The sequence below is a fragment of the Leuciscus leuciscus genome (assembly GCF_965113295.1).
Source record: "Leuciscus leuciscus genome assembly, chromosome: 7".
NCBI lineage: Eukaryota > Metazoa > Chordata > Actinopteri > Cypriniformes > Leuciscidae > Leuciscus > Leuciscus leuciscus.
In genome coordinates, this window is record NC_138731.1 from 4,297,782 (window position 1) to 4,325,137 (window position 27,356).

Sequence of the window (27,356 nt, forward strand, 5' to 3'; positions counted from 1 at the left end):
AAAGAGTGGAGTTTCTGGACACCCCCGTAGACCCCAAGGCTATGTTTGGCTCTACTGTCACAGCTATGCACCAACAGCTATGTGACTTGAGGAGGAAGGAGGGAGAAGCGTTCGAGACCTGCTTACCTAGGAAGCCTACAACTCAACCATATCAGCCTGTCTGCGTGAATTTCAGCCGCAGTCAAAGAGGGGCTACCCAGACTATCGCGGTCATCGACCCCCCCACCTCAGCTTCCGACCGCTGTGACCTCACACTCACAGCCCAAGCCGGCACAGGGAACCATCATACGCCGTGGCCACGGCAAAGCACTATCTTCCAATCCCCAGGGAGGCAAGAAGAGGCGGCCTACCTAGGATCGAGCCTAGTTTATCACAGGGGGACAGAGAGCAGCTCCAAGGGTTTTTTTACTCCACCCCCCTTAGAGTTCAACACTTTTCTTCCTTCCCTTCTTCCCCCGGGAAAATGAAGAATGTTGTCAAGTGTGAATGGCCCCAGTTCAAGTGTTCCAGTGGCCAGTTCAGCAGGTTCACACACAATTATGAGAGGAACGGTGGCACAAGTTCCCATGGTGCCCCCTGCGATTATTCTCCTACCTCCACCCATGGCGTTAATGATAAGGTCAGGAGAGAATGTTTCCACAAGCAAAAGAGGTGTGGAAATAAAAGAAATTCCCATGCATCCAGGCCAAGAGCCAAGGGCAGGGAAGTGTGTCAAAACAACAATAAAAATTAAACCAAAAAATTACCCATTGAAACTGCAAAGCCTATCTTCGCCACTGATCGGCGTCATCGCACCAGCAGTAAGCAAAGAGAAGCAGAGCACACTTGTTGCGCAAGCAGAGAGCTGGTGTGCATGTGCAGTGTCTCCTTGGGTTTTATCCACAATAGAGAGGTTACAAAATCCAAATTTCAATGGAGTGGTTATGTCAACAGCACAGGGTGAATCAGCTCAGATTTTAAAATCTCTTCTCTTTTGAGCAAAGGAGTAATAAGAACAGTGCCGTGGGAGGAAAGCCATCAGGGTTTTTACTCCCAGTACTACGCAATTCCAAAGAAAGGGGGAGGTCTCCGCCCTATTGTAGATTTACGGTCCCTGAACAAACACCTCAAGAGGTACAGGTTTAAAATGCTCTGGTTACGAACCTTGTCCCAGACTTTGCGTCACAGAGATTGTTTTACATCGATAGATCTCAAAGACGCTTATTTCCATATAGATATTTTTCCTGCTCACAGGAAATTTCGCAGGTTTGCTTTTCAGGGCAAAGCCTACGAATATTTGAGGATCCCATTTGGTTTGTGCCAAGAGTTTTCACCAAATATGTAGAGGTGGAACTGACACCTCTGCGTCAAACGGGAATCAAGAGTGTCAGCTTATCTAGACGATCTTCTGCTCTGCGCACAATCACAGCAACAGGCAGAAAGAGTCACAGAGACGCTGGTTTCACATTTAAAAAACTTGGGTTTCAAAGTAAATTACGAGAAAAGCTGTTTTCTCCCCACACAAGAGATTAACGACCTGCGTATCAGACTGAATTCAGTGGTGTGTATACCTTTCTTATCAGCATTCTTCTGCAATTGCATTTCTCTTTTTCAGAAAAGGAGATCGGTTCCCCTCAGGATATGTCTGAGGCTATTGGGGTTGATGGCCTCTGCAATAGCCGTAATTCCCCTGGGACTGTTTCTAATGAGAGACTTTCAGAACTGGACAGCGACTAGCCATAGAGTGATTGTCACAGAAGAGTGTGTGAGAGCGTTATGTCACTGGAGAGCTCCCACATATCTCACTGAGGGGACTCCATTAGGTCCGATAACTCTAAGGAAGGTGGTGACGACATATGCATCACTTACAGGCTAAGGGGCGGTGTTCGAGGGCAGAACAGTGCACATAACAGAAAAACAGAAAGACATAAATTACTTGGAGCTATTTACAGTGTTGTTAGCGCTAAGCCACTTTATTCAGTTTCTTCAGGGATATCATGTGTTGGTCAGATCAGACAACACAACAGTGGTAGTGTACATAAACGGACAAGGGGGAGTGCGCTCTCGACAGCTGCACAGTCTAGCGCAGAGACTAATTGTGTGGGGCAACACTCGGTTTCTGTCGTTATGAGCAATGCATGTACCGGAAATAATGAACAGAGGGGCAGATCTGTTGTCCAGAGGAAATCCTATGTACGAGATTGGACACTCCACCCACAGGTGGTGAGTCAGATATGGCTGAGATATGGACAGGCTGCCGTAGATCTCTTCGCATCGCGCGAAAACGCGCAGCGCCCTCTGTTCTTTTCCCTGGTGGGAGAAGATGCACCGCTGGGTGTGGATGCTCTAGCCCACCCATGGCCAAACGCACTGTTGTACGCATTCCCCCCGCTGAGCCTCATCGGGCCAACACTTCAGAGGGTGAGGGAATTCAGACATACACTAATTCTGATTGCACCGTTTCGGTTGGGGAGGTTGTGGATAGAGGAGATATCCCACTTCTATACGACCAGCCCTGGTCTCTCCCGGTGCGCAGAGACCTTCTCTCTCAGGTAAACGAAGAGATATTTAATCCTGCCCCTCACAAGATAGCTCTCTGGGCTTGGCCCTTGAGAGGATGAATTTAAACGCCATTGGGTTACCACCTAATGTGATCAAAACGATTCAGAGTGTGAGAGCAGCCTCTACGCACTCTTTATATGATCATAAGTGGAGAGTTTTTGAACAATGGTGTGCAGAGAGACTAATCATCTCGTTCTTATGCTCGCACTTTGAGTGATGTTCAACAATTTGTAATACAGGTCAGTAGAACTGTCCTCCTTGAAATGTCCCTTCAATATTGTTTTCAGCTGTGAAAGAGTGAGGCCTCTCTTAATTTCCAGCGTATTGTAGACTCAGTACTGAGCTGATAGCTTTTATTACTGCTTCAATCATTTCTGCTTCAGCCTCTTTTCAGCCCTTTGTCCACCTGGTGCATCAAATTAGTGAATGGCAGTTTATCCTTTTGCCCACTCTCTCCAATCTGACCGCAGACTTTGAAATGCGTCCTCACACTGACTTCAGTTGCCATGCCAATAAATGCTTGCTGTTATGGTGGCCTATATTTTATCTTTTTTTTTTTCTTTTTTTTTTACCCTCTTTCACTTTTTTTTCCCCCATTTTATCTCTCATCTGCGTATATCGAGTGATTTTGCTGTGAATCCGCCTTATTCATCACATCCTGTTCAATCTGTGAGCTGTCCGTCTCACTTTTATTGCTGCCGCCATTTTCCTCTTCCTCTCTCTCTCCCTGCGCCTCCATGAACAAAAACGTTAAACACAACTAATGCTTCGCTACATCTTCTTCCTCCCCAATCGCGGCATCAATCGACTCTGTAACCTTCTTGATTAATGAGAGTTTAGTAGAGACATTTTCGGTGGGATTTTGTTACAATCAAATAAAATACATTGGAGTACAATTACTCCTTCACTTGGTCGAGCTGCAACAGCCACAGTCTCTCTGTTACATGTGCGACTAGTGCTTCCAGATCCATCTCGCGCTGGTATGCACCCACTTGCTCGGCCGAGACTCTGCGCTCTCTCGCGAGCTCTCGCCGTTCCCTCTGGTGATCCCTTCGGCTCGCACAATAGGTTTGTTTGAGATGCGCCTTGCCTCTCCTGAAATGTAGTCGAGAGTAGGCAGCTGCAGTGAGAGGAGGAGAGAAAAAAGTGCAGGCAAGCCAGACAGTTCTCTCTTCTCGTAGTGTATCTGACACCTGTGAGATCAAAGGCGGAAATTGCGGGATTCACGCTTGTGCACGGTGTTGCTAATAACTAGATGTAATTAAAGTTCTGTTGCTTTTATATGAAAATAAATGATGAACAAGACACACAAAGTACTTGTTTTTTAATTCCATTCCAAATACGTGTTTATCAATCATTTTTACTTAATACAGACATATGTTTATATATATATATATATATATATATTTTAAATGACATCACATAACCCATATAGAGATCACACTGTCAGAAAGTTTGGGAATATTCACTCATAATTTATACACATAAAAACATGATATAAGAGTTTTAAAAATAAACATTTTAAAAGAGAAAAATACATCATGGTTGTTTGAACTTGCTGTGTCGTTTCCCATCGTGCTTTTGATCAGCGCAGTCGGTGGAGAGCAACTGCAGAATCCGATAAGTCCGTCCGCCCGCAAGAGTTTTTTGACACATGTCAGCATGACATCAGAGCAAGGCGGACCACTCTCGGACACATTTCTAACCGGCATGCATCTCGTGGTGAATACCGGTGATAGCGCAGATTTTGCTCATCTCAAACAAGCCTTTTGTCTCTGACTCCGGCTCGCACTTCGTCTCGCACTCCAGCTCGCACAGCTTACAAATCCCAGTGGTGCCTCCAAGCATTTGTTGCATGTCGAAATGAATGAATTTCCAAACGTACATAATTTGATGGGTTCGTTTAATCTTGTTCACTGCTTACATTTATTCACAGTACACAAAAACACTGTTCTTCTGTTTATACTCCACGCCCGCACCTGTCTTCCGTGGGCGCCCTCTCTTGTAGGATGGCTAAAACAACATGCCTGCTTCAGCATTACTCACTATAAATTAAGCAGGATCTCATGCATTTGCAACAACATTTATTTAAACACATGCATTAACCCCATCATGAATTTAGAATACATAAGAACTATCCAAGTGAACAATAAAAATAAAAGGCTGGGGGTTACTTTCTCTCTAAACATTAACATTAACATTACAGGGAATATTTTTATGAGCCCCACACTCAGCTGTAGTATTAATGTAATAAAGAGAAAGTAAAAGACTCTATAACATCTCAGTGTTTATGATGTATCATGCAGCTCAACGTATTATTGGTAGAATCGCTCTACAATCTATCCTTTTTCATCAACACAGTTTCACTGATGATCCAATAAAAACCAAAAACCCAGGATAGAGCGGTTGAGTGAATGTGGTCTGGACTGTGTGGATGAGGCTCATTGTGTGAGAGACGCTGTAGAAGGACAGAGTTCCTGCACTGTGATCCACATACACTCCAATTCTACGGCTGATGGACTCTACAGGGAGTTTAGTCTCTATGTTATTGTGTCTGAATGAGTAACTGGAGGAAGAGCAGAACAAACTCCAGGACTGATCATTATATCCAAACAAACACTCTTCATCCGATCCCTTCCTGCTGATGCTCTTATATGACACTGATATATCCACTCGTGTACTCCACTCAATCTCCCAGTAACAGCGTCCACACACACTCTCTCTACACAACACCTGAAAAATATATCCAGCAAATCTGTCTGGATGATCAGGATACGGTTGCTCTGGGAAAGTGTCAGTAATCACTCTGTTCCTCTCAGACAGACGGAGGTATTTATTCACTGTGTTCAGATCCAGAGTGAGCTGATGGGAATCTGATGGAGATAAAACACATCAGAATCAGGAATTATGAATCTGTCTGATCTTTTAATGGACACTGTAAAAATTACTTTTGCTGCTGGTTGAATGTACTGGTAACACTTTATAATAACTGCATGCTATGAATCATTAGTTAAGCATTAGTAAATAGTTAATTCACAATTTATAAAGCATTAATAGACATTAATAAGCAGTTTGTAAAGACAGCTATAAATGCTTTATTCTTATTATATAGATATCTATAATGGCATAATAAAGTGTTTAATAATTGTATTTTCATAATTTATTGTTCATCTCACACAGCAAATTTCTGAGTGATAAAAAACCTAGTGTTGGGCAGCTAGTGATAAAATCTGGTGTTAATTTACAAATATTATATGCTTTATCACTTGTTTAGTGATAATGCACAGTGTTTCCTTTGGGTGTTCACACATAATCAACATCTGCGCATGTGCAGAGCATTTTCAATCTCCCGCCCATCATGTTCTCTTCGGTCTCCATGACTACACATCGTCTTTAAGGATTTGCCTGCAAACAACGGTTCCAAGCAAGGTAGGCCTATAGTATTATTAACTTATCAACGTGTGATTTATTTATGAACTTATCATCACTAAAACAAACTGAATTAATTTTATACTGTTTGTGTGAAAAATAACTTAATTATTTGCCTCATTTTATCCAAATATTGGCAGTCAAAGGTATGATTAGGCCTAACGTTATTTCTAATTTATCACAAATACACAAAGTCGACACTGCATAATCGTCTTTAAGTATTAAAATAAGTATTGAAATATAATATTGATAATTAGTAAGGTAGCAGCTATGTGGTTGACTTTACTCTGTCAGCATTTTCTGCCTCAGTTTAATTTCGCGCTCTTTTTATCCGCCGTTCATCTTGAGTTTACCATTTCACGGTAACGTTACGTTAGGTCTAAACTAAGATGTAAAGAATTGTTGGTCCATTTTAAAGGGCATTTTAACGTATAGTAACTTAAATGATTAGACTCTGTAATTTTATCCCCCCCAAATTCGTAGGACAGCACCATGACTGAAAGTGAAGCGGTGAGACTACTAAATTCGTTAATGGAGGACAATGGAGATAGACGTAAGTGACTTCATTTTATTTGTGCTAATTTTAATCGTTTTGTTAAATAAATGCTGCAGCTTTAGCATTTTCTGTGTGATACCGACATTATGCGTTATTTTGGAACTGACAGGATTTAGATATATTTTTTTTATAATGTGTCGAAAGTATCGTTAATAGGGTTCCCAACCTTTATAAGATCGAATATATCTTTCATCCAGTAACTACGGGTTAGTTCTGGTGTTTTGAAATGTCATGCAAACGAGAAAGCAGACGTTAATCGAATTGATTGCTATTGAAATAATATTTTCTTGTGTAACTTAGCGCCCCGGGGCTCGAGCACTAACGGATTTGGCCGAGCACTGAAGGAAACGGCGGCGCTGCGCATGTGTGAGGCCTATAGACTATCTTAAGAGCGGAACGCTCTGTATGTTCTATCTAGCATCGTTCTCGTGGTAACGTACTTTGATAACATACGCGTATGTACAGTGCCCCAAAACGTCTCTTCGTGAGACACTCAAAAACGTGCTCGATACGGGAGGGAAACGCTGCATCAGCCGACAGATAGCAACTCAAGCCCGGCTAAACAGGTTTTGTTTCTCCCGACGCCGACGAGGCTTTTTTTTTGTTGTTGTCTTATTTTGTATTATTAGTTGAGCAGATGTGCATTAGTGAGTGACCTGAAGTTAGAGAGTATTTCTGTACAACTTAGTTCTAGCTTTATAGTTGTATTTAGTGCTTATGTGTGAATATAAAGTTTTAATTATTTTGACAATTGGCATAGGCAAGTGGTAGTTCTTGTGTGTGGGTATTAAACATAATCTGTAGTAAAACAAAGTGACCTATAGTGATTATATTGAGTCTGTTAGTTAGCTTTTTCCTATGGAGGACAAGCACCCACTGGCAGTGTCCCACTGTGCCCACACTGTGATGTTGTCATATGCATTTGGTGACAAATTAAATTCTTATTAGTTTTCTGTTTGAATTTGTATCTTATGTATTTTTATCTTTCTGTGTCATTTTTGTTTGTGTAACAACAATGGGTTGTACATTAATATTAATGTTAATATTAGCTCAAATGATCTATAGGGAATTTTAATAATTAATCATGAATATGATTAATATTTTGCTAATATAACTCTATTATTCGAAGTTGAAAATAGATCGATTTGTATATATGAATAATCAATCACATCGAATTATAATTCATCATTCATATATCAATAATCCTATTTCAGATCGATTATGAGATAACCCTTAATGGAAAATTAATGTAGTTAACGAACAGTCGTTTGTCCCGCAAACGACCATAAGATTAACTCACCCACCTTCTCATAAAAGTTACCACTTCTTATAATTCCAGAAAGATCAGTTTTCTGGCCATGAAAACTATTCTCCTGTCATTATAAATTTAGGTTACTAAACCATAATCAAATTGTAAAGCTTGTAGCTAGATCAAACATTTCAGGGACTCGTAATGTGAGAATTATAGACAGGATCAATCAAGTATATAGGTTTTAATACAATTGAACTAATGAATACATAACTACGATTCACACAGAGTAAATACATGCAAAACACGTAAACAAATACAAGACTAAACGGATAACAGATGAGAGAGAGAGAAAGGGGAGGAAAGGGGGAAAGTGAAACTAAAGTTCAGGATGAGAGAGATCACCGAGATGATCTCAGCATGGCAAAATCACAGGCAAGGTAACCTTGCGAGCCAACAAGAAATCAGATTACATTAAAAGTTCAATAACTTATCTTGCAAAATGGTTCTCTTTGTTGCTGAAGAACGCAGAGTCGTGCGTGCATCGTCAAGGGCAGCGTGCGTGTGTTTCTTTAAGAAAGCAGTGCTTGCTTCGATGAGCGCAGGCCGCGGGATGTTCAAGTCTCTTTACAGTTGAAGTTGCCGGCTACGTTTGCTACGCTGAACGTAGGGAGAGTCCGAAGACGAAAATAAAGAAAAGACTTCAAGAAAATAAAATAAAAATTCATTCACGAAAACGGTGAATGAATGCTCCCTAAACGGGAGCCATATGGGTCTTCTCGCTGATGAAGCGGGTTCGTAAAAGTGCTCCTTGAAGATTTCCTGAGTCGGTCTTTTATGGAAAATATGGGTTGACGCCTCTGTTCGCGCGAACAACCAATGAACGTCCAGAGATCTGAAGCGGGAAAGTTCCTTTGTCTCTGGGGGAAACACCCATTCGAGGGAGTTATGGTGTTGTCAGAATTTGAGCCTTTATACTCTAGTAAGACGATTCATATAGTAATAATCATATCATTGCAATCTATTATCGAGATTCAACTCCGTTAAGTCTCAAGATTTAAAATGATATAAAACATGTCATATGAAAGATTATGGGAATACACAAAGTTACATACTTGTATGCATCTTACAAACATTTTAAAGTTTTGATTAATACACGATAACATTGCAGATACACAAATTTGATATGGGAAAATCAAATCCTTGTTTATACATTTCTTAAGTAGTTATACATAAATGTAGGATTAACACTTTATTCCTACTCCTCTCCTGGAATCTCAGTTTGCTTGACATTCCGTTAGGGCAATAAAAACCAAGTGGGGGGAAGGCAATTGCCAGACAATCTTGAATGCTGATTCTAGATTACACATTAGAAAACTACACCTCTATTATAAAGCAAAGCTAATCACACATGCATAATGGCATTGTACTTATATGAAAATTATATTTCTAAGTTCTAATACAAAGGTGTGTGTGTGTGGGGGTGTGATGTCACGTAGCAGGAGGAAGTTTCGTTATCTTTCTGTGGTCCAGAGAGGGGAAGGGGGTTTGGAATGTCTCTGAGGTGCAATTAGTGTCGTAAAAGTCCATTTGTCGCCGACTAGCTGGAGCCGACGTATGATATACATTTGGGAGTCAGGAGGTTACAAGCTTTAGTAAGCTTAGCAAAGAACGTTTTGGGAAGGAATGTGCTTAGAAAACACAGAGAGTCTGAATTTGTTAATTCAGGACAAACGGACGAATGATTCAAATAGCCAATGTTGTTACATTTGTATAAAATGTCATTCAAGTTTGCTTAACTTTTACAGGTTGGACAGTAAAGGCAAGAACACAGTACATGGACACTAGAAAATATGTAAAACTCAAAGAGCCATGCTTTTTGGAGTTTGTCACTGAAGGTAAGTCTGTAAATGAAGCTATATTATACAGTAAATGCACAAAGTACTTTGATGTCTTAATGATAAATAAAAAATTTTTGGTTAGTAATGAAGTTATTGTTTTACAGCAAAAAAAGCATTTGCCATTCGAGAACAGACACCTGTTAAGGTAACGGATGACACCTCTACAGAAGTGGACGTGGATGTATTTCCTGAACTTGTTGCTGAAAGGGGCATGTGCTTTAGTTTACATACTAATGATGGTAATTATGTTTATACTTTTCTGGTCTTATTTTTAAATTGTGGTGATGTTTACATTTTTGCTAGTAATATTTGTATATACTGTATACAGATTCCACTTCTGCACATGAGTTGTCCCCTCTTCTGACTGATGGGAACTCTGTCAGCAAGGCTTCAACCGTTACTGAATGCAATGAAGGCAACAAAACGTCTGAATTCTCTTCTAAAAGACCCAGGTTGGATGATTCCAAGCTTGCAAAAGAGGTTGGTAAGACAAGGGATCTAACCCAGCTTAAAGAAAATGTTCGCCAGTTTATCAAAAAATGTTGTTCTATAGACAATGTGTACATTTTGGTGTTGTCTGTTTAGACCATTGAAGACATCCTAAAGTGCAAACCTGGTGGTGTAGAAGTGATGCAGCACTATAAAGACACTGGTAATATGTCAACATCCAAAAGAAAGGAGATGATTAATATATTGGTTGCACACATGACTGAACAAGAAGGGTAAGCTTTGTTCATTTAATGTGTTCAGATCACTGTACTTACAAACTTATTCAAATGTGACCCTGCCTGTGAAACACTATTAAATATTTAATAATATTTATTATTAAATAAATACATAATCTAGTTGCTTAACCCATGTTTTCTAAAGTGATCCAATCCGTTTGGGCTGAGAAACAGACATCAATTTTGTAATATTTGTAACATTAATATTGCTTTTACGCCAAGTGTACCAAGAACAGTTTTTATAGATGCTATTGTTTTTACCCCAAGTAAACAGAGCAGGATAGACTAGGTTTTGGTTTCATGGTATATTATTTATTATTGCAGAAGGATACCACTTAAGGCCACAAGAGAGATGTATGCCCTTGGGATTATTACTCTCTTTCCAAACCTAAAAGATCCTGAAGGGAAGACGGGCTATGTAAGTATCTCTGCTTGTTGTTCAAGATGTTTGAAACTTAAAATCTTAGCTTTTTTTTAATGTGTTTGTTTTACCCAAATTTGTCTCTTTAACAGGAACAATACTATGACGCACAGAGAGGCACAGGTTTTATTATGAATCACCTAAAGACGGTTCAGAGAAACACTAGTTGTAAAATGCCCTCTCGATCAAATGAGAAAGCTTGTGGCCCTAGAATGGAGGAAAATATCTGCCTTACAGATCAGCTAACAGGTGATGATTGCCAAGAAGCAATCTCACTGCTTAAACACAGCACTGATCGTGATATCATCTTCTGGAAGATGAAAGAAACTTTTCAGTACCGTCAGGAGATTGTAAAGGACCCAAAGAAGTCCACTTCCATCTTTCACATTTTTCCTCGATTCCGGGACACCAAGGGTCTGGTGAGTATTCATGCTAGCTGACTTAACAATCCAAAGTATTAGATTTTAGCTTCTCTGCTGCAACCTTCACCTAATATGGACTGCTTATAATTATGGATGTTAACAATTAATCGATGATCGATTAATTGTCGATTAATACATTTGCAAGTGACCTTGAGTTTAAAAAAAATCAACGAAGCATGCACCAATGAGCAGTTATAAACTGCCGCTCACTTACAATACAACACCTTTGGCGAGAAAGGCAGCAGCAGAGAAATTCTATGTCTAATAGGAAGTAAAGAGGAAAGATTTACTTAAAACAGACTCGATAATCGCCCAGCACTTGTATATTTGCATCCACCTAAATAATTTACTAACCACAACTTTAAATGTTAAAACCACTGCAAACCTGTGCAATATGCACATTTCTGAAAATGTCAATGTATTGTACTGCTCTAATCTTCAGTATAGCCTGAATACGAGCCCATGTTGATGATTGGCTTCCCTTTATCAGGACTTAATCTGTTGACTTCACTGCAACTTTAAACTAAAATATTTAACACAACTACAGTGAGCATTGACTCACTGTTCAGTTATGAATGGGGCATTTCTTTAAGTGCCATATCAGTGTAGATCAGTACATGATTTATGAACATCTGATTTGTTTTTGTTTTGTTTTTCTGACTCTACACTTTTTTGTGCTAAAATGTTACCAGTGCTAATTTCTGATGTCATTATTTGGTACTGTAAGCACACTGTTTTTTCTTCAGATCCATCAAGACTTTGCTTTGATGTTTGGCCTGGAAACAGCATCCAGATTTTTAGAGAAGTGGAATACCTCCTTCAAGTTAAATATGATTAAGGAGGCAAAAACTCTAAATCCATCTGCATTCCTGCTACAGCTACTGATATCTGCTGAAAAAAACAATGGAGACAACAGTAATGAAGGTAAAAGTACTTGACAGTTCCCTAGAAAATGCTACAATTTGTATTTATGAAAGCTAACGAAATGTGCTCTCTGTGTCATGTAATTATAGAATGGGATAGTGACATAGCCTCCCTGCTTTTGCTGTTACACCTCCTTGCACCCCAACCCTCTGGAAGGAAGAGAGCAGCCAAGATTAGTGTGAGAGATGCTGTTGGTCGCCTCCTGAATTTTGAAAAGGTTAGCTTATGTTCTGGACATAGCAAATATCATAACTGTAAACCAAACCATAAGAATAGTGAACTGTTATAACTAAAGCATGTAGGGTTTTTCTTTGTTTCAAAGATGTCATTTTCTCTTAAGAGTCTAAATTTGTGGTAAATATACTATGTTCTGATTTTAAATGTATGCTAGAATTTATGGCATTTAAGTAATTTTTATATTGTTATTAATCAGTCCTGCAGAAGTTTGGAGGACCATCTCTCAGAGGTAGAGGACAGACAGCCCTATCTTTTGGCCACTGGACAAACCAAAGCAGATGTGCTTAAGTTCTACATTGTGGTCGACAAGAATCTCATACCCTGTCAAGCAAGTACTTCACTTGGAGCTTTTGATGAGCTTTTTAAAGCTCATTTTGTCTTTGGTGCACAATATGACCCATCTCTCAGCAACATGTTCACCTTTATCCAGACAACAGTCTACAAAATCCATCCTAGCACGTCCAGCCAATCATCACGCACTCGAGAGTTGAGAGCAAAACTGTTAAACAGTTTAATGGAAAGTACAAGATGAGAAGATGTTTCATTTGCAAGTCTTTGCTGGGTACAAGCATTAAATTGTTTCGACACCTGAAGTTAGCTCATGGCATGTACCCAGGAAAGAAGCTGAGACTGATTTGTGCACAAGAGGGATGCAACTTACAGTTTACCACCTATTCTGGTTTTCGGAAGCATTTACATTATATCCATTGTGAAGATGAGGATAATGCAGAAACGGATGCAGCTCCCAGCCATCAAACACAGGCTCCAGAGTTACCTTCTATTGAAGAGACACATGTTGACCATATATATGAGACACCTGATAGCCCACAGCAACCTACAACCTCGTTTCAAAGTCTGGATATGTGTGCATCAATTATTTCAAAATTGATGGCAAGTAATGTACCAAATACTGTTGTTTCTTCAACAATAGAAAGCCTAGAAGACTTCATCGATGATTTAAAGTGTAACCTCAAGGAAAAAGTCCTAAACATCGTTCCACAAAATAATCCAAGCCGAGAAAGTTTAGAGAATGTTTTTGAAAGTTTTGATAATCCATTCAGTGCTCTAAATACAGACAACAAATTGAAAAGGTATTTCTATAAAAAGTGGGGTATAGTGCAGCCAGTTGAGGTGCCTTTAGGCATTAGGTATGACACCAAGAGAAATAGACAAACAGGAGCATATGAGCAACTCCCAGTTAATGATAAATTTATTTATATACCAATACTAAAAACATTAGAATTTATTTTTAAGAACTCTGATGTGTGTGATTTCATGCAGGACTGCACTCAGTGACATTTTTTAAGATTTCTGTGATGGAACTTACTTTAAAAATCACCCCTTGTTTTCAAGTCACAGATTTGCTCTACAAATTCAACTCTATTACGACGATTTTGAAGCCGCTAACCCCTTAGGATCAAAAAAAGGCATTCATAAACTTGGTTGTCTGTACTTCATTCTCCGTAACCTTCCACCAAAAGTAAATTTAACTCTAATGAACATTCATCTGGTGTCATTGTTCCATTCACAAGATGCCAAAAAGTATGGAATAGATTCAATATTGAAGCCTTTTGTGGATGATATGAAAGTTTTAGAGACGGAAGGAATAAAGGTCCCTTTCTGCGAGATGCCTGTAAAGGGTACGCTTGCACAAATCACCGGTGACAACTTGGGCATTCACTCAATTCTCGGTTTTATGGAGTCTTTCAGTGCAAACTATTTCTGCCGCTTATGCTTGATTGACAAAGTTTTGTCTCAAGAAGTTTTTTCAGAGGATGATCCACGGCTGATATTGAGAACAAAGATTCTTAATGAGGAACACTATGCTGATCTTTCAAAGGAACCAACTCTTACATCTTCACATGGAATTAAGCGCAACAGCATACTCAATACACTCTCATACTTCAATGTATCTGAAAACTTTGCTTTTGATATAATGCACGATATTTTAGAGGGTGTGGGTCAGTATGAGATGAGACTTCTCTTTGATTATATGGTTAAGAACAAATTCATTTCAAAAGAAAGCCTGCTGAACAGAGTCTATGCCTTTAACTATGGCCACATGGAAAGAGCAAATCGGCCAACTAAAATAAACTTGGACTGTGAAGGTAATGGCATTGGATTAAATGCTGCACAGACTCTTTGTTTAATAACAAACATACCGTTGATTTTTGGTGACGTTATTCCTCAGGGAAACCTGCATTGGTATTTGTTACTGTTGCTTTTGCAGGTCATCAACATTGTGTTCTCCCCCTCAGTCACAGAGGGTATGACTGTGTTTTTGAAACACCTCATTAAAGACCATCATCAGCTGTTTAAGGAGCTCTACCCATCCAAAAACTTAATTCCTAAGCATCATTTTATGTTGCATTATCCTCGCTGTATTCGGAGAATTGGTCCATTGTTGCATGTTTGGTCAATGAGGTTCGAGGCCAAACATAAGTTCTTTAAGAACTGCATAAAGAACTTTAAGAATTTGACTGTTTCTTTGGCAAAAAAACACCAATTTGCTGTAGCCTATCACTGGGAATGTATGAATTACAATTCTCTGCAATCAGGACCAGTGAAGGTACATAAACTTCTGTGTTTGGATAATTCTGAAGAGATTTCTGAACATCTTTGCATTGATTCTCAAACTGAAATTCGACATACAAAGTGGGTAAAATGCTCTGGAGCAGAGTACAGAGTTGGCCTTTTCGTATGTTCTGATATTGTTGACGAAATGCCTGTTTTCAGCAAAATACTAAATATATTATTGTTCAGAGAACAAGTTTTCTTGTTGTTAAAAGACTATGAGTCTACGTTTATTGAACAGGTCCATGCCTACAGATTATTTGACAAAGCATCTCAACATGTATGGATAGTGAACAAAGACAACTTAAGGAATATTTCTTTGTTTGATGCACAGATCTCCTATGGTGCTGACTCATTTTTCTACATAATTGCAAAAAATGAACTTGTTTGAAACACTCAGTGATTTATGTGATTATTTAGCCTATAAAGGAATAGTATATTTTTAACCCAGACATGGTTAACATTGATGAGTTAAAGATGACATGTTAAATTGCTGTTGTATTTTCAATTTAAAGATGTTATTGCAGTGTATGTATACTTGTTAAAAAACTTTGAGTCAATTTCTATTGAAAATGTCCGTGCAGATTATTTGACATAGTATATCAACATGTACAGCTGTCCTATGGTGCTGACTCATTTTTCTACATTTTTACAAAAAAAGTGAATTTGTTTGAATTGAAACTCAGTAGAGATTTATATTTAAGAAATATTTCTCATAATGAATGTGTATTTTCATACCATTGTTAATTTGCTATTGCATTGGAGACTAACAGAGCTGTTTTATTCAATTTTATGCTTGATATATTGAAATATATTAAAAGTTTATGTTCAAATAAATTCATAGTCAGGTTTATTTTTTAAATTTCATCTGCATTACCATTTTAAAATAAGTATTTACATTATTTACATTAAATCAACATAAAACAAATTACCTAAACACCTTGAGTGTTAAATGATACACTAACGCAGTGTTTGAATAATAAACACTTTTGTCAGTGTTGTTTTAACACTAGCAAAGATGGACCTGTATGTTCACCCGGAAAGTGATAATTTTAACACCCATGGTGACAAATCTCCCAACATATTTTTGCTGTGCATGAGCTACAGTTCATTCACATTGAACATCGACAGCCACCAACTCGTTTGCAGGCTGACGTGGCTTCATCAACATTGCACTTAAGCACTGTTTCATCTTGCATCTACTATAAAAACTGAGCTACTATAAAAAGTCTGAACTACTTGATGTTTCCCTCGCAACTGAACTGACTATGTGTGTTTACTGACTGTATGGTGATTTGTGGTGTAATACACATGGCTCATTGAAACGTGGAAGTCTCTGGTCCCTTAATTCTTTATGCAGCATCAAAAGTGTTTTTAAAAGCAGGTGTTACATAAAATATGGCACCCGAACAGAAGAAAAAGAAAAACCTAATTGAAACTTGGTGAGAGACACAAATTCTACTTTCAATGAGTCATGCTGCATATGTGTTTTTATTGTGACCATATTTTGAGGTGTCACTGCATTGCAATCAACTTGGGTCTTTTAAGCTAAAGTTACTTAAAGTGTTTGGTTAGTTGCAAAATGTCCTCCTTGCAAAGAGGGACCGAGAGGGATGCTCCTTTAAGCCCAGACTATTTTTCAGAAACTTTCACTACACGTCGTGAGCCTGTCCAAGACATTGTTCATTCTTTCAGTAATTTATGAACAGGAAAATGTAGAACAATAATGTGATTTAGATGACTCCCTGTTACCTCCTACTCCTCCAAATGAGGAAGATGAAAGTTTGTTAACTATGATAATGGCCTCAAGAATGCATAAAACTGAATGTTGAGTGGATGGTTTGGAAAATTCCTCTGATATTAATTTAAAAAATATGCAACACCAGTTGAATGTGCAAAGTAATCAGATGACTGCCATTGAAAGTCAGCTGCAACACATGTTAAACCAGCATAAAGACCATCACACAGAGATATAGCGTTTAGAAAACTCACTATCCGCAAAGCTTAAGGCTGAATGCGGCCAAGTAAAAAACACCTTGGAAACTAAAGTCCAGGAGTTGGGACAAGCGATTACGGATTGCCTGAAATGGAGAGAAGCCAACTGAGATCTCTTATTCAGTCTTCTCGGAGAGCCACTTCTATTCCAGATTTTAACCACACTGTAGCAACTCATAATTATTTTTGACCTGTACATTGCCAGACCTCCATCAAACTAGAGTTTCCAAAGTTCTGAAGTTTAGACAGAAAAGATTATATATCCCATTATATATCTGGAGCGATGCGATGAATATCTGGCTATGCAGCCTTTGAATGATGCTGAAATTATATCCATGCTTCCTTCTGTATTAACGCACACAGCTAAAGACTGATGGCTGGCAGAGAGGAAGAAAGTAAGTACGTGGTCACAATTTAAGTCTGCTATCCTTCAATCCTTTTTATCTGATGATCACGAAGTTGAAGTGGAGAGAAGAATCAGAGAAAGAAAACAAAGAGCTGATGAAAGCATCAGGACGTTAGCATACCAGTACAGAGCATTATGTCTGAGGTTGAAGCCGGCTATGACGGAACGTGAGATCCTCCAAGCAACTCTCCGGAACTGCAATCCAAGAATAGCCATAATTTTAAGAGGTACTGCAACTACTGTGGATGAGCTGGTACGTGTAGGAACGCTAATAGAGAGAAACATTAGTGAGGAGAGAGCTTTCTGGAGGCAAAGGCAGCAAGAAACCACCTCTAAGCCTGCTGAAGCCAATAAATTCACAAGAGGGAAACAGTCCAATCCACACATTGCTGTCTTTTCAGAGAACGATGGAAATACATCATGCTAACAACGATGCTAACAACATCAACATTGCGCATCACCATCAAAGGGCACCAATATCAAGCAATACTGGATACTGGAAGCACTTATTAATTAGTGCAAGAGTCATGCTGGCAACAATTGACATCAAATCATGAAGTAATGCAATCAAGTAGAGGACAGCCATTTCCCCTTGCTTATTGTTATGTATGAGAGACTGTGACTTGACTTTCTCTGTTGTATTGGGGCTTGAGTTTCTGATGACCTCAGGAATCCTCCTTGATTTTAAAAACTCAATGTATACACTGCAAAAAGAATGTGATGCAATCCACACCTTCACAACTTCTTCACCCTCCAAGACTCCTCTTGACGGATTTCCAATGTCACAGATTTAATTTGTTTGTCTTCCTTTCGGCCTCAAAAACACTGCTGCAACCTTTCAAAGGCTCATGAACGACAATCTGAGAGATTATTTAGGGAAGTTCTGTTTTGTTTATCTTTATGACATACTGATCTATTCCAAAAGCATTCAAGACCACTTCCAACATCTCAAACAACTCTTCGCAAAACTGGAAGCCTCAGGATTAACACTCAACCTCAAGAAGTGTTCCATGCAAAAGACCATCACGTATCTAGGACATGTCGTTTCTGAGGAAGGAGTCCGTACTGAAGCCTATAAAGTCAAAGCAGTCCAAGATTTCCCGGTACCTAAGAATCTCAAGGAGGTACAAAGGTTTGTAGGTCTTGCAAGTTGGTACCATCGCTTAATTTCTCACTTTTCTGAGTGAGCAGCACCTTTATATGCACTAGAGGCTAAAGACGCCGCATTTTAATGCCAAGTGTAAATGCAGCCTCTGTGCCATGTGCTCGCATATCTGTTGTCTAACACCGCCCATCTTATTATCTGATTATTGGTTAATTTGCCCCACCTGTCCTCCCTCGTTACCTGCCTTGTTTTCTCCCTATTTATTCTCTCTCTGTTTGCAGTCCAGTGTCATAGCGTCATTGTATGTACCTCTCATGTCCAGCCCTGTCTAATCCTGTTTCCAGTCATGTTTTCCTCCATTTTTTAAAAACATTTTTTATCAATAAAAAGCCTGAACTCTGCATCCTTGAGTCCTCACCTCACCCCTTACCTCAACCCTGATAGGCTACATGACAGACATCATGTGTGTTGCTTCACTTAATGAGAAATAACTGCACTCATGCCAGTACTGAAACTAGTCTCTTCTTACAAGCTCATCCCGCAGCCATATCACCCTGTAGCCCAAGACTGGTTGCCCACTGAAGCTAAGCAGTGCTGAGCCTGGTTAGTACCTGGATGGGAGACCTCCTGGGAAAACCAGTTGCTGCTGGAAGAGGTGTTAGTGAGGCCAGTAGGGAGCGCTCACCCTGTGGTCTGTGTGGGTCCTAACGCCCGAGTATAGTGACAGGGACACTATACTGTCAAAGAGCACCGTCCTTCGGATGAGACGTAAAACCGAGGTCCTGACTCTGGTCAGTGGCCATTAAAAATCCCATGGCATTTCTCGTAAAGAGTAGGGGTGTAACCCCGGTGTCCTGGCTACATTCCACCCATTGGCCCTTGTCAATCATGGCCTCCTAATAATCCCCATCCACTGAATTGGCTCTATCACTCTCTCTCCTCTCCACCTATAGCATGGTTTGTGGCGAGCGCACTGGTGCCGTTGTACTGTGGCTGCAGTCACATCCTCCAAGTGGATGCTGTACACTGGTGGTGGTTGAGGAGAGATTCCCTGATATGATTGTAAAGCGCTTTGGGTGTACAGTAGTACATATGAAAGCGCTATATAAATGCTTCATTCATTCATTCATCCCGTATGTTACATACAATAATAATGAACATAATTGTCTTTAGCATGTGAGCAAGCTATTGCTAGTTATTATATTGTTTTGTCTCATGATGCACACCAGTAGTGTTTCTTTTCTAAGGCATGTTTATAAAAGCTACTTAAATAACGGAGACTCAAGTTAAAAATATTTTGTTTGAATTATAACCTCAAATTTTTTTGGTTGAATCAATGTTAGCATTTTTTTCAGTGTAGCTGAATTCTTCATGTTCAATTTATCATCAGTGTCTCAGTACAGTTTACAAGATATCCTGTGCAAATCATCATTTACATGATCAACTATAAAACTCTTCTGTCATGTTTTCTTTCACTTCTCCAGGAAGAACATGAACACACTCAGTGAGTTTTTCTGCTTGTTTTCTTAGTGACTTACATTGTAGGAAGTCGTTCCTGGTCCTGGGAACAATGTTGGAGAAAGTGACTGTGGAAATCAACAGACATGAAGAGTGTGATTATCATGCCAAGAGAAAATGATCCCTGCATCCGTTCCTAATATGATATTCTACATGATATGAGATGATGGAGGATCATTTCTGAGAGCAGAATCTCCAGGACTTTACCTTTGTCAGAGATCTTCTTCAGCTTCTCTTTGCAGAAATCCTCCAGTTTGTCTCTCAGCTGACAGACAGATTCTCTCACACCATCAAAAGAGGAGAGAGAACTGAAGAGATTGTCATTTACGTCTGTAGATTCAGGAGGAGCTGAGAGAGTCTGGAAACTCTAGAGAAAACAGAAATCAAAGCTCATCACCTCCACACTTCATCAATAACCTGCTCTACTGTCAGATTTGTGCGGCTCTTGTTGATCTTTAGTAACTCTCCTCAATCCAACAATTCTCACAGCATCAGCTTCATTCTTCTCATATTCATTATAGGTCATTAGAGCAAAAAAATTCTAGCATTTAGGGTTAGGGCCATTTACACTATATGTGAACTTTTTATGAAATCATCTGGATGATAAAGCATCTGCCAATAACAAATGTAACAGATCAAGCACATCAATGGTATTGACATTCAGGGCCGTTTCTAACTGGAGGGGGCGCCAATGAGTTGTTAACATGGTAACATAATGACACTGCATTTTTAGCAAACATTCACCATGTGCTAAGAACATTTAAAGGTAAGGTATGAGATGATGATTTAAATGCAGCATATGACACAGGTACTAAACATAGGTACAGAAACCAAACTAGTATTTGTTTTACAGATTCTCTGGCTCCAATGGGCTTTATGCACAGCTGCACTACTTCCTGAACTTCAGCCAGCTCTTTGTTTCCTGTCTGTCATTATTGGACAAACTGATTAATCCAGGTGTGTCTGATTATTGTTACTGAGGTCAGGCACACCTGGATTAATCAGTTTGTCCAATAATGACAGACAGGAAACAAAGAGCTGGCTGAAGTTCAGGAAGTAGTGCAGCTGTGCATAAAGCCCATTCTGACCTCCAAGCCCACGACTCCACCTTAGTCTGTTGACCCATCCATGTTCCTTCGGCTCCCACCCGAAGGCGCTGTAAGCAAAAAATACATCAAAGTAGTGGGACAGGGACCACAACCCTCAGGCAAAAAAGTCCATGGAGAGACTGGTGGAGGAAGAGTCCACAGTGTCACCAGCATTGGAGGAGCTGACCATGGAGGAGCCGTTGGAGGAGGAGCCCACATTTGAGCCGACGGAGGGAGGTGCGAGGGTGGAACCAGGAGACGGCCGAGACGGAGTTGGGAAAGGTGCAGACCCAGATGGAGCTGAAGTGCGAAGACCTAGAGCAACACCACTGATCTGGAAAGTCAAGGCGGAGTCACAGGCTCGCAGGACTGAGGTGCAAATGGGGACTTGAAAGACAGAGGCAGATCGGGTAGGATGAAGGAGGAACCGGTGGGAACCAGGAGACCTGTGGAGCCAAAGGGGTGGAGGGCAGAGGTGTGGGCAGAGGTGTAGCCGGAGGTCCAGAAGTCCATGGTGAAACCAGGGTAATGCCTGACCAAGGTGGAGATGGAGGTTGCATCTGTGGGATGATGAACCACGGTGAAGCCGAAGGAGCATGGAACGATGGTGGAGCCGATGGGTTGAAGACTAGCCGGAACCAGCAGAGATGAAGGAGCCAGGAGGCTGGGCAGAACCAGCAGAGTAAGGAGGGCCAGGAAACTATTCAGAACTAGAGAGTCCATTAGAGCTAGTGGGACTGGTGTAAAAGGAGAGACCTCAAGGGTGGAAGCATGTGTAGGAGTCCATTACAGAATATGTAGCTCAATAAGTGCTAGCTCCGGGGCCAGAGTATTAGGGATCCTGCTCCTCTTTGCCCACTGTGAAGGGGGAACAACAGCTGGAGAGTACCAACTCCACGTACTCACAGAATAACCCTTGAGGGCCATCCCCAGGCAGGCACGCCTCTGTCTGCTCTTTGGGACCGGCGTGATATAAGGCGCACAGGGAGTCATCTGGGTAGAGCACCATGCGATCTAGATGGAGATACTGATGAATGTGATACTCAAGGGAACACTCAAACAATTATGAAAATGCATATTTATTTCATCACGTTTAAAAGATCCCCTGAACCAACTTTGGTGAACATTACTCAACATTGGTACCATTAATTTCACCATGATAAAAGAAATCAAGAATGAAAAGGAAAGAAAAAGTTTAAAATGTTATGCAAGTTTTGAACTGTTGGTGGCACTAATGGAGTTTAGCAGCTAAATATATCTTCCAGAAAAAAGTTGAACTGCATTTGTAAGTGTCTCTTTGAAAAGATGATCAGATGAGAGTCTGACTGATGTTTATATAATAACCGAACACACAGATCAACACTTCAGTCAGCGGCTCATTCTGCTCTCATGAAATGTTTCTCTGTGAGTCTCTTGCCACTAAAGTCCACTATGATCTTGTTCTTCTCAATCTCTGTTACCTGCAGGAAATATATGTGATCCTGTGTGTGTGAAAGCTGCTCCAGCTCAGCGTCTCTCCTCCTCAGATCATTGATCTCCTGCTCCAGTCGTTCTTCAGCTCGACTCACTGCAGTCTTTTCCTGATCTCTGATCCGCTGTGTCGCCTCAGAGCGGCTTCTCTCAATGGAGCGGATGAGCTCAGTGAAGATCCTCTCACTGTCCTCCACTGCTGTGTGTGCAGAGCGCTGTTAGGACACACATCACAATCACACAGTGAGCTTCAGTGAGTCCTGACTGAGACTTCTCAAACTTCTCTTCTTCTCCAGACTCACCTTATGAGACTCTACAGCCTCTCTCAGCTGCTGAAGATCTTTCTCTCTCTGCTGGATCCTCTGCTGGAACGACCTCTGCGTCTCCTTCAGCTGCTTCTGCAGCACAAACCAATAACACAGATGGCACTTTATACTGTCACTATATCATCACGTGAAGAGTAAAAAATAAATAAAAATTTTGTTGATAAATGTTTACGGTGTATTTTCACCATATTTTCTGTGAAGTTAAATGTGAAGCACAAATACGCTCAGCAGTGAAAGTCCACTTGCAGCTACTGTTCACTTCTGTGACGTCTGCAGTGTGAATGATGTTTCCTGATCATATGGTGCCAATATAAATAGTGTCAACATTATTTCATCAGTGTGTAGTTTCATACCTGTTTCTCTGTCCTCTGTGCTGCAGCTGATACAGTGTCGTGGTTTTTATGTTCGTCCATCAAACACAGCAAACATATAAACTTCTGGTCAGTGTGACAGAAAACCTCAAGGAGTTTATCATGTGTTTGGCAGATCATCTCCTGCAGTCGTCCAGTGGCATCCGTCACTTTATGTGGCTTACGGGAGTGAAAATCCTCATGACGGACAAAATGAGTTTGACAGTAAGACTCCAGACACAGCAAACAGGACTTGACGGCTTTGCGTTTTCTTCCAGGACAGACGTCACACTGCACATGTCCAGCTCCAGCGTAACAGTCAGCAGGAAGTTTAGTCTTCTTCAGTTTCTCCACCACTTCAGCCAGCATGGTGTTTTTAGCTAAAGCAGGTCTTGGACTGAAGGTCTGTCTGCACTAGTGTTGCTTTCGTCAACGAAAATTATGACGAAATATTGTCGTCAACGAACCGTTATCACCTGACGAAAACGAGACGAGACGAGACGTAAATGCTGGTCATGTGACGATGACTAAAATACATGTATAATGCAATATCGTTGACGAATAAAAACGAGACTAAATGTGGTTTACAAAATAAAAACTATGCTAAAATGTCTCTTCATTTTCGTTGACCAAAACGAGACGAGACGAGACGAAATGTTATAACGTCACGACGAATGAGAGAGTTGTGCGTGAACCCATAGCTTTGTCGGGTTTAAATTCTGGTTTGCGACCTGGTCACCCGATTATCAGCGAATTTAACAATATTACTCCATTAGTTATTCTATTAAAATGTCTCATTGATATATTTGACACATTCATAATCATTACTTTTGCCGGTTCTTTGTGACAGCTGTATGTTATTGGCAGCGTCTCTGGTTACATGAACGCCGCATCAGCACCAGAACATGGAGATTTTATTTTAGAGAATAATCGCACAACCTATTCGATGTTCTATAATTAAATAAACTAATCGAATATCCAAAAATCGTGACTCATCCCTGCATGGAATCTCTTGTTTCTTTTCCCAAATCTTCACTCACGTCTCACCCATTTTCTAAAGGGATTATAAACGTTTCTTCATTGGCTCGCTTTTAATTAGGCCTATTATATTCGTATTATTTACTGTGGTAAAGTAGAAAAACGCTGTAGGACAGATAGCCTACATTTGTACTTGCATGTCAAATTCTTTTTAACACAGTTTGTGCTTGTTATATTAGACAGGGCGCGTCAAGTTTAGTTGTAAAACGCGTTTCACACGCGCGGGTGATTTTTAGTTTCACTTTCTCTGGCAGCGCAATCTCAAACATAGCCTAAATATCTCGCCCTTGTGGAGGATAAAATTCGCTCTTCAGACCAATTCACATCAAGTAGAAAACACGAAGATATCATGAAGAGATCGATGGTTTCTTTCCTGCTCGTGTCCCACATCCCTCTCAGAGCGCAGAGTATAGGCTATATCACGCGTCTTTGTGTGGAAATATAAAACGATTTTTTATTTTTTATTTTTTAAATAACCCCCCAACCACCGTCGGTAGTTGGTCCATTACCGCGGTGGTAAAAAAAAAAAAAAAAAACTGCCACCGTCACAGCCCTAAATATACTAAATATAATAAGATAACCTTGTTTGAAATTCTATATTGACTGGGTTAAATAGAATTGCATTACTAAAAGACACTAAAATACAATTTTCATTGACTAAAACTAGACTTAAATGTCATCAGTTTTTGCGACTAAAACTAGACTAAACTGTCATCAGTTTTCGTTGACTAAAACTAGACTAAAATGTCATCAGTTTTCGTCGACTAAAACTTGACTAGACTAAAAAGAGTATGAACGTGACTAAAACTAATAAAAACTAAAACGACAGCTTGACACAAAGACTAGACTAAAACTAAAATTAAAACAGGCCGCCAAAAACAACACTAGTCTGCACTGAGGGCAGCTGTAGACTCTCATCTGATCCTCCTGATCCCAGCAGCCTGTAATACAGATCATACAGTAACTGTGTCCACAGGAAGTGGTCACTGGATCCTTCAGGAGATCCAGACACACTGGACACAGGAACTCATCCTGAGAAAATATGGCTTCTGCCATTTTACTGCACGAATACTGAGACACAAACACACAACAGCTCAACTACACTTCAGTTTCTCTTTCTCAAACTCTTCCTGGTTCTGTGTTTGAGTGACATGTACAAAACAAGTTTATCAGGTCTATAAAGCATCATAAAGCCTCATTCCTGCTGAGTTCAGATTCTACAATAGTAAATGTTTAATGTTTTATTAGTTGACTGAGGTGTGTTCAGTTACAGTTGGAACTAAACTATGTTGAACAAACTTCATTGGTTCTTGAAGAAGCTTGTGCTGCATTGGTTCATTCCTTGCCACTGTCTGGCTTGCTTAGTTGGGGACATTTAATATTCAGCAATATTATTGATTTGACTGCACTTACACTGTTTTTAGATGAATTTAACTAATTTCATAATTTATTAACTTAAAACAGCTAGTGAGCCAAACTGAATGAACATTGAACTGATTTCAGCTAAAGAATTATACTCTTTTCTTTTTCTTTACAGCAGAATGGAATTGTTTGCATAACTGATTCATAATTTTACTGTTTTATCACTGTAAAACTGCGTCGAAACAATTTGTACTGTATAAAGCACTACATAAATAAAGGTCTATTGAGTTGATTGGCCCTTGAGCTTCTGTTTTACCATATTTAAATTTTATACGTATGTTGAAAGGTTAATTTTAAGTTTATAATCACCATTATGCTGATTAGTGTTTCCATCAGTTGAACTCTTGACCTGGGCTCCGAACCGGTTCAATGAACGAAAACAAAAATGCAAACGAACAAAGTTTTGACAGGACCATAACCAGAAACGGAAACGAAATCAAATTTGATTGTTCTGAACAGAAACTCTTATTTTTTAAGTACTGTATTTTATTTTATTTTTCTAAACTGTTTTAATTATTCTTAATTCTTTTTATTATTTTAATTTCTTCTATGTAAAGCACTTTGAATTGCCATTGTGTATGAAATGTGCTATACAAATAAACTTGCCTTGCCTTATTTGAAATTTAACTATTAACCGGTTAATGACGTTATTTTATCGTTCTGTTTAATATTTTAATTTGGAAGTCAACCAATCACAAATTCACATAGTACGGACTATACAAATGTGATATTGACATTGACGCATAGCCCATCCAATGAGAGTGGAATGCCAGCGCTCAGCTGTCAAGTCATCATGTCACTCAGTCATAAGTAAGTCGCAATGGCAATGAGCTGGCGTTAGTTTTTTTGAGGATATGTCACCAACTGTCAAGAATTAGGCCTACATTTCAGTGAAAATGACGGAGTAACAGGAGTGACGGAGTAAATAAGGGAGTAACAGGTTCCTCAGAAGGAAAAAAAATCAAGTGATCACGCTGGCACCTCACGCGCACACACAACATATTCTAGCATTGCTAACTTGACATCGCAGCCTGTTCATTATCAAAATAAAATACAGTCTACCAAACAAATAGAAAGTTACACTGCTCAATTTAAATAGTCCATATCGACGTGGCGTGCAGCGTTGATAATGCGAGTGACGTATACAAAGCCTAGTTTACATAAGCTAATACATAATAGTTTAGCATCCAAATACATCACGAATATGGAAACATTTGGATTGGTGCCGAAACGAGAGAGGTAGGCTTCAGTTTCAATTTGTATTAATTGGTTGTGGCTTGACGTTTATATAGCTGAATACTGTTAACTTCAGATTATTTGCTATGGAGTGAAGGGAACTAAAATAGCCTACTTTTATAGTTTTTGTAATGTTTGTAAACATTTTGCTTTATTTACTGGTATTTTCAATTATTGCTATACGCGAAATTTTTTCCTCTCAAAAATGCAATTTTGTGCGAGTATACACTAGTGAAAAAAAGTATACTTTATTGTATTTGAAATATATTCCCTTTTTCAATAGTAAATTGCAAATATACTAACAAAAATTGTACTATCTCTAGATATGTTGAAAGTATATTAGCATCATGCTTTTACCTATTTTCACAATATGATGTTTTAATTAACCAAATTAACCAAATTATGCACAGCTGGAGATTAATC

The 27,356-nt window shown here is 39.6% G+C and overlaps 2 protein-coding genes across 2 annotated transcripts in view; one reads left to right on the forward strand and one right to left on the reverse strand.

The window, feature by feature from the left end:
• Positions 1-3,866: 3,866 nt before the first annotated feature.
• Positions 3,867-25,422, reverse strand: LOC309503354 (tripartite motif-containing protein 16-like). Its single transcript, XM_082176152.1, has 8 exons — positions 25,161-25,422; positions 23,241-23,642; positions 22,864-22,959; positions 22,552-22,776; positions 21,998-22,105; positions 20,211-20,370; positions 20,024-20,071; positions 3,867-5,414 (listed from the first exon to the last, which is right to left on the reverse strand). The coding sequence occupies exons 1-8, from the start codon at positions 25,329-25,331 to the stop codon at positions 4,894-4,896; spliced, it is 1,731 nt and encodes a 576-aa protein (XP_082032278.1). The 5' UTR covers positions 25,332-25,422; the 3' UTR covers positions 3,867-4,893.
• The window catches only part of LOC309503372 (uncharacterized protein), a 149,730-nt gene continuing 140,368 nt past the window's right edge, over positions 17,995-27,356 (forward strand). The window contains exon 1 of the mRNA XM_082176176.1: positions 17,995-19,224. The gene's annotated coding sequence lies outside the window, so the exon portion shown is untranslated. The remainder of the gene's footprint in view (positions 19,225-27,356) is intronic.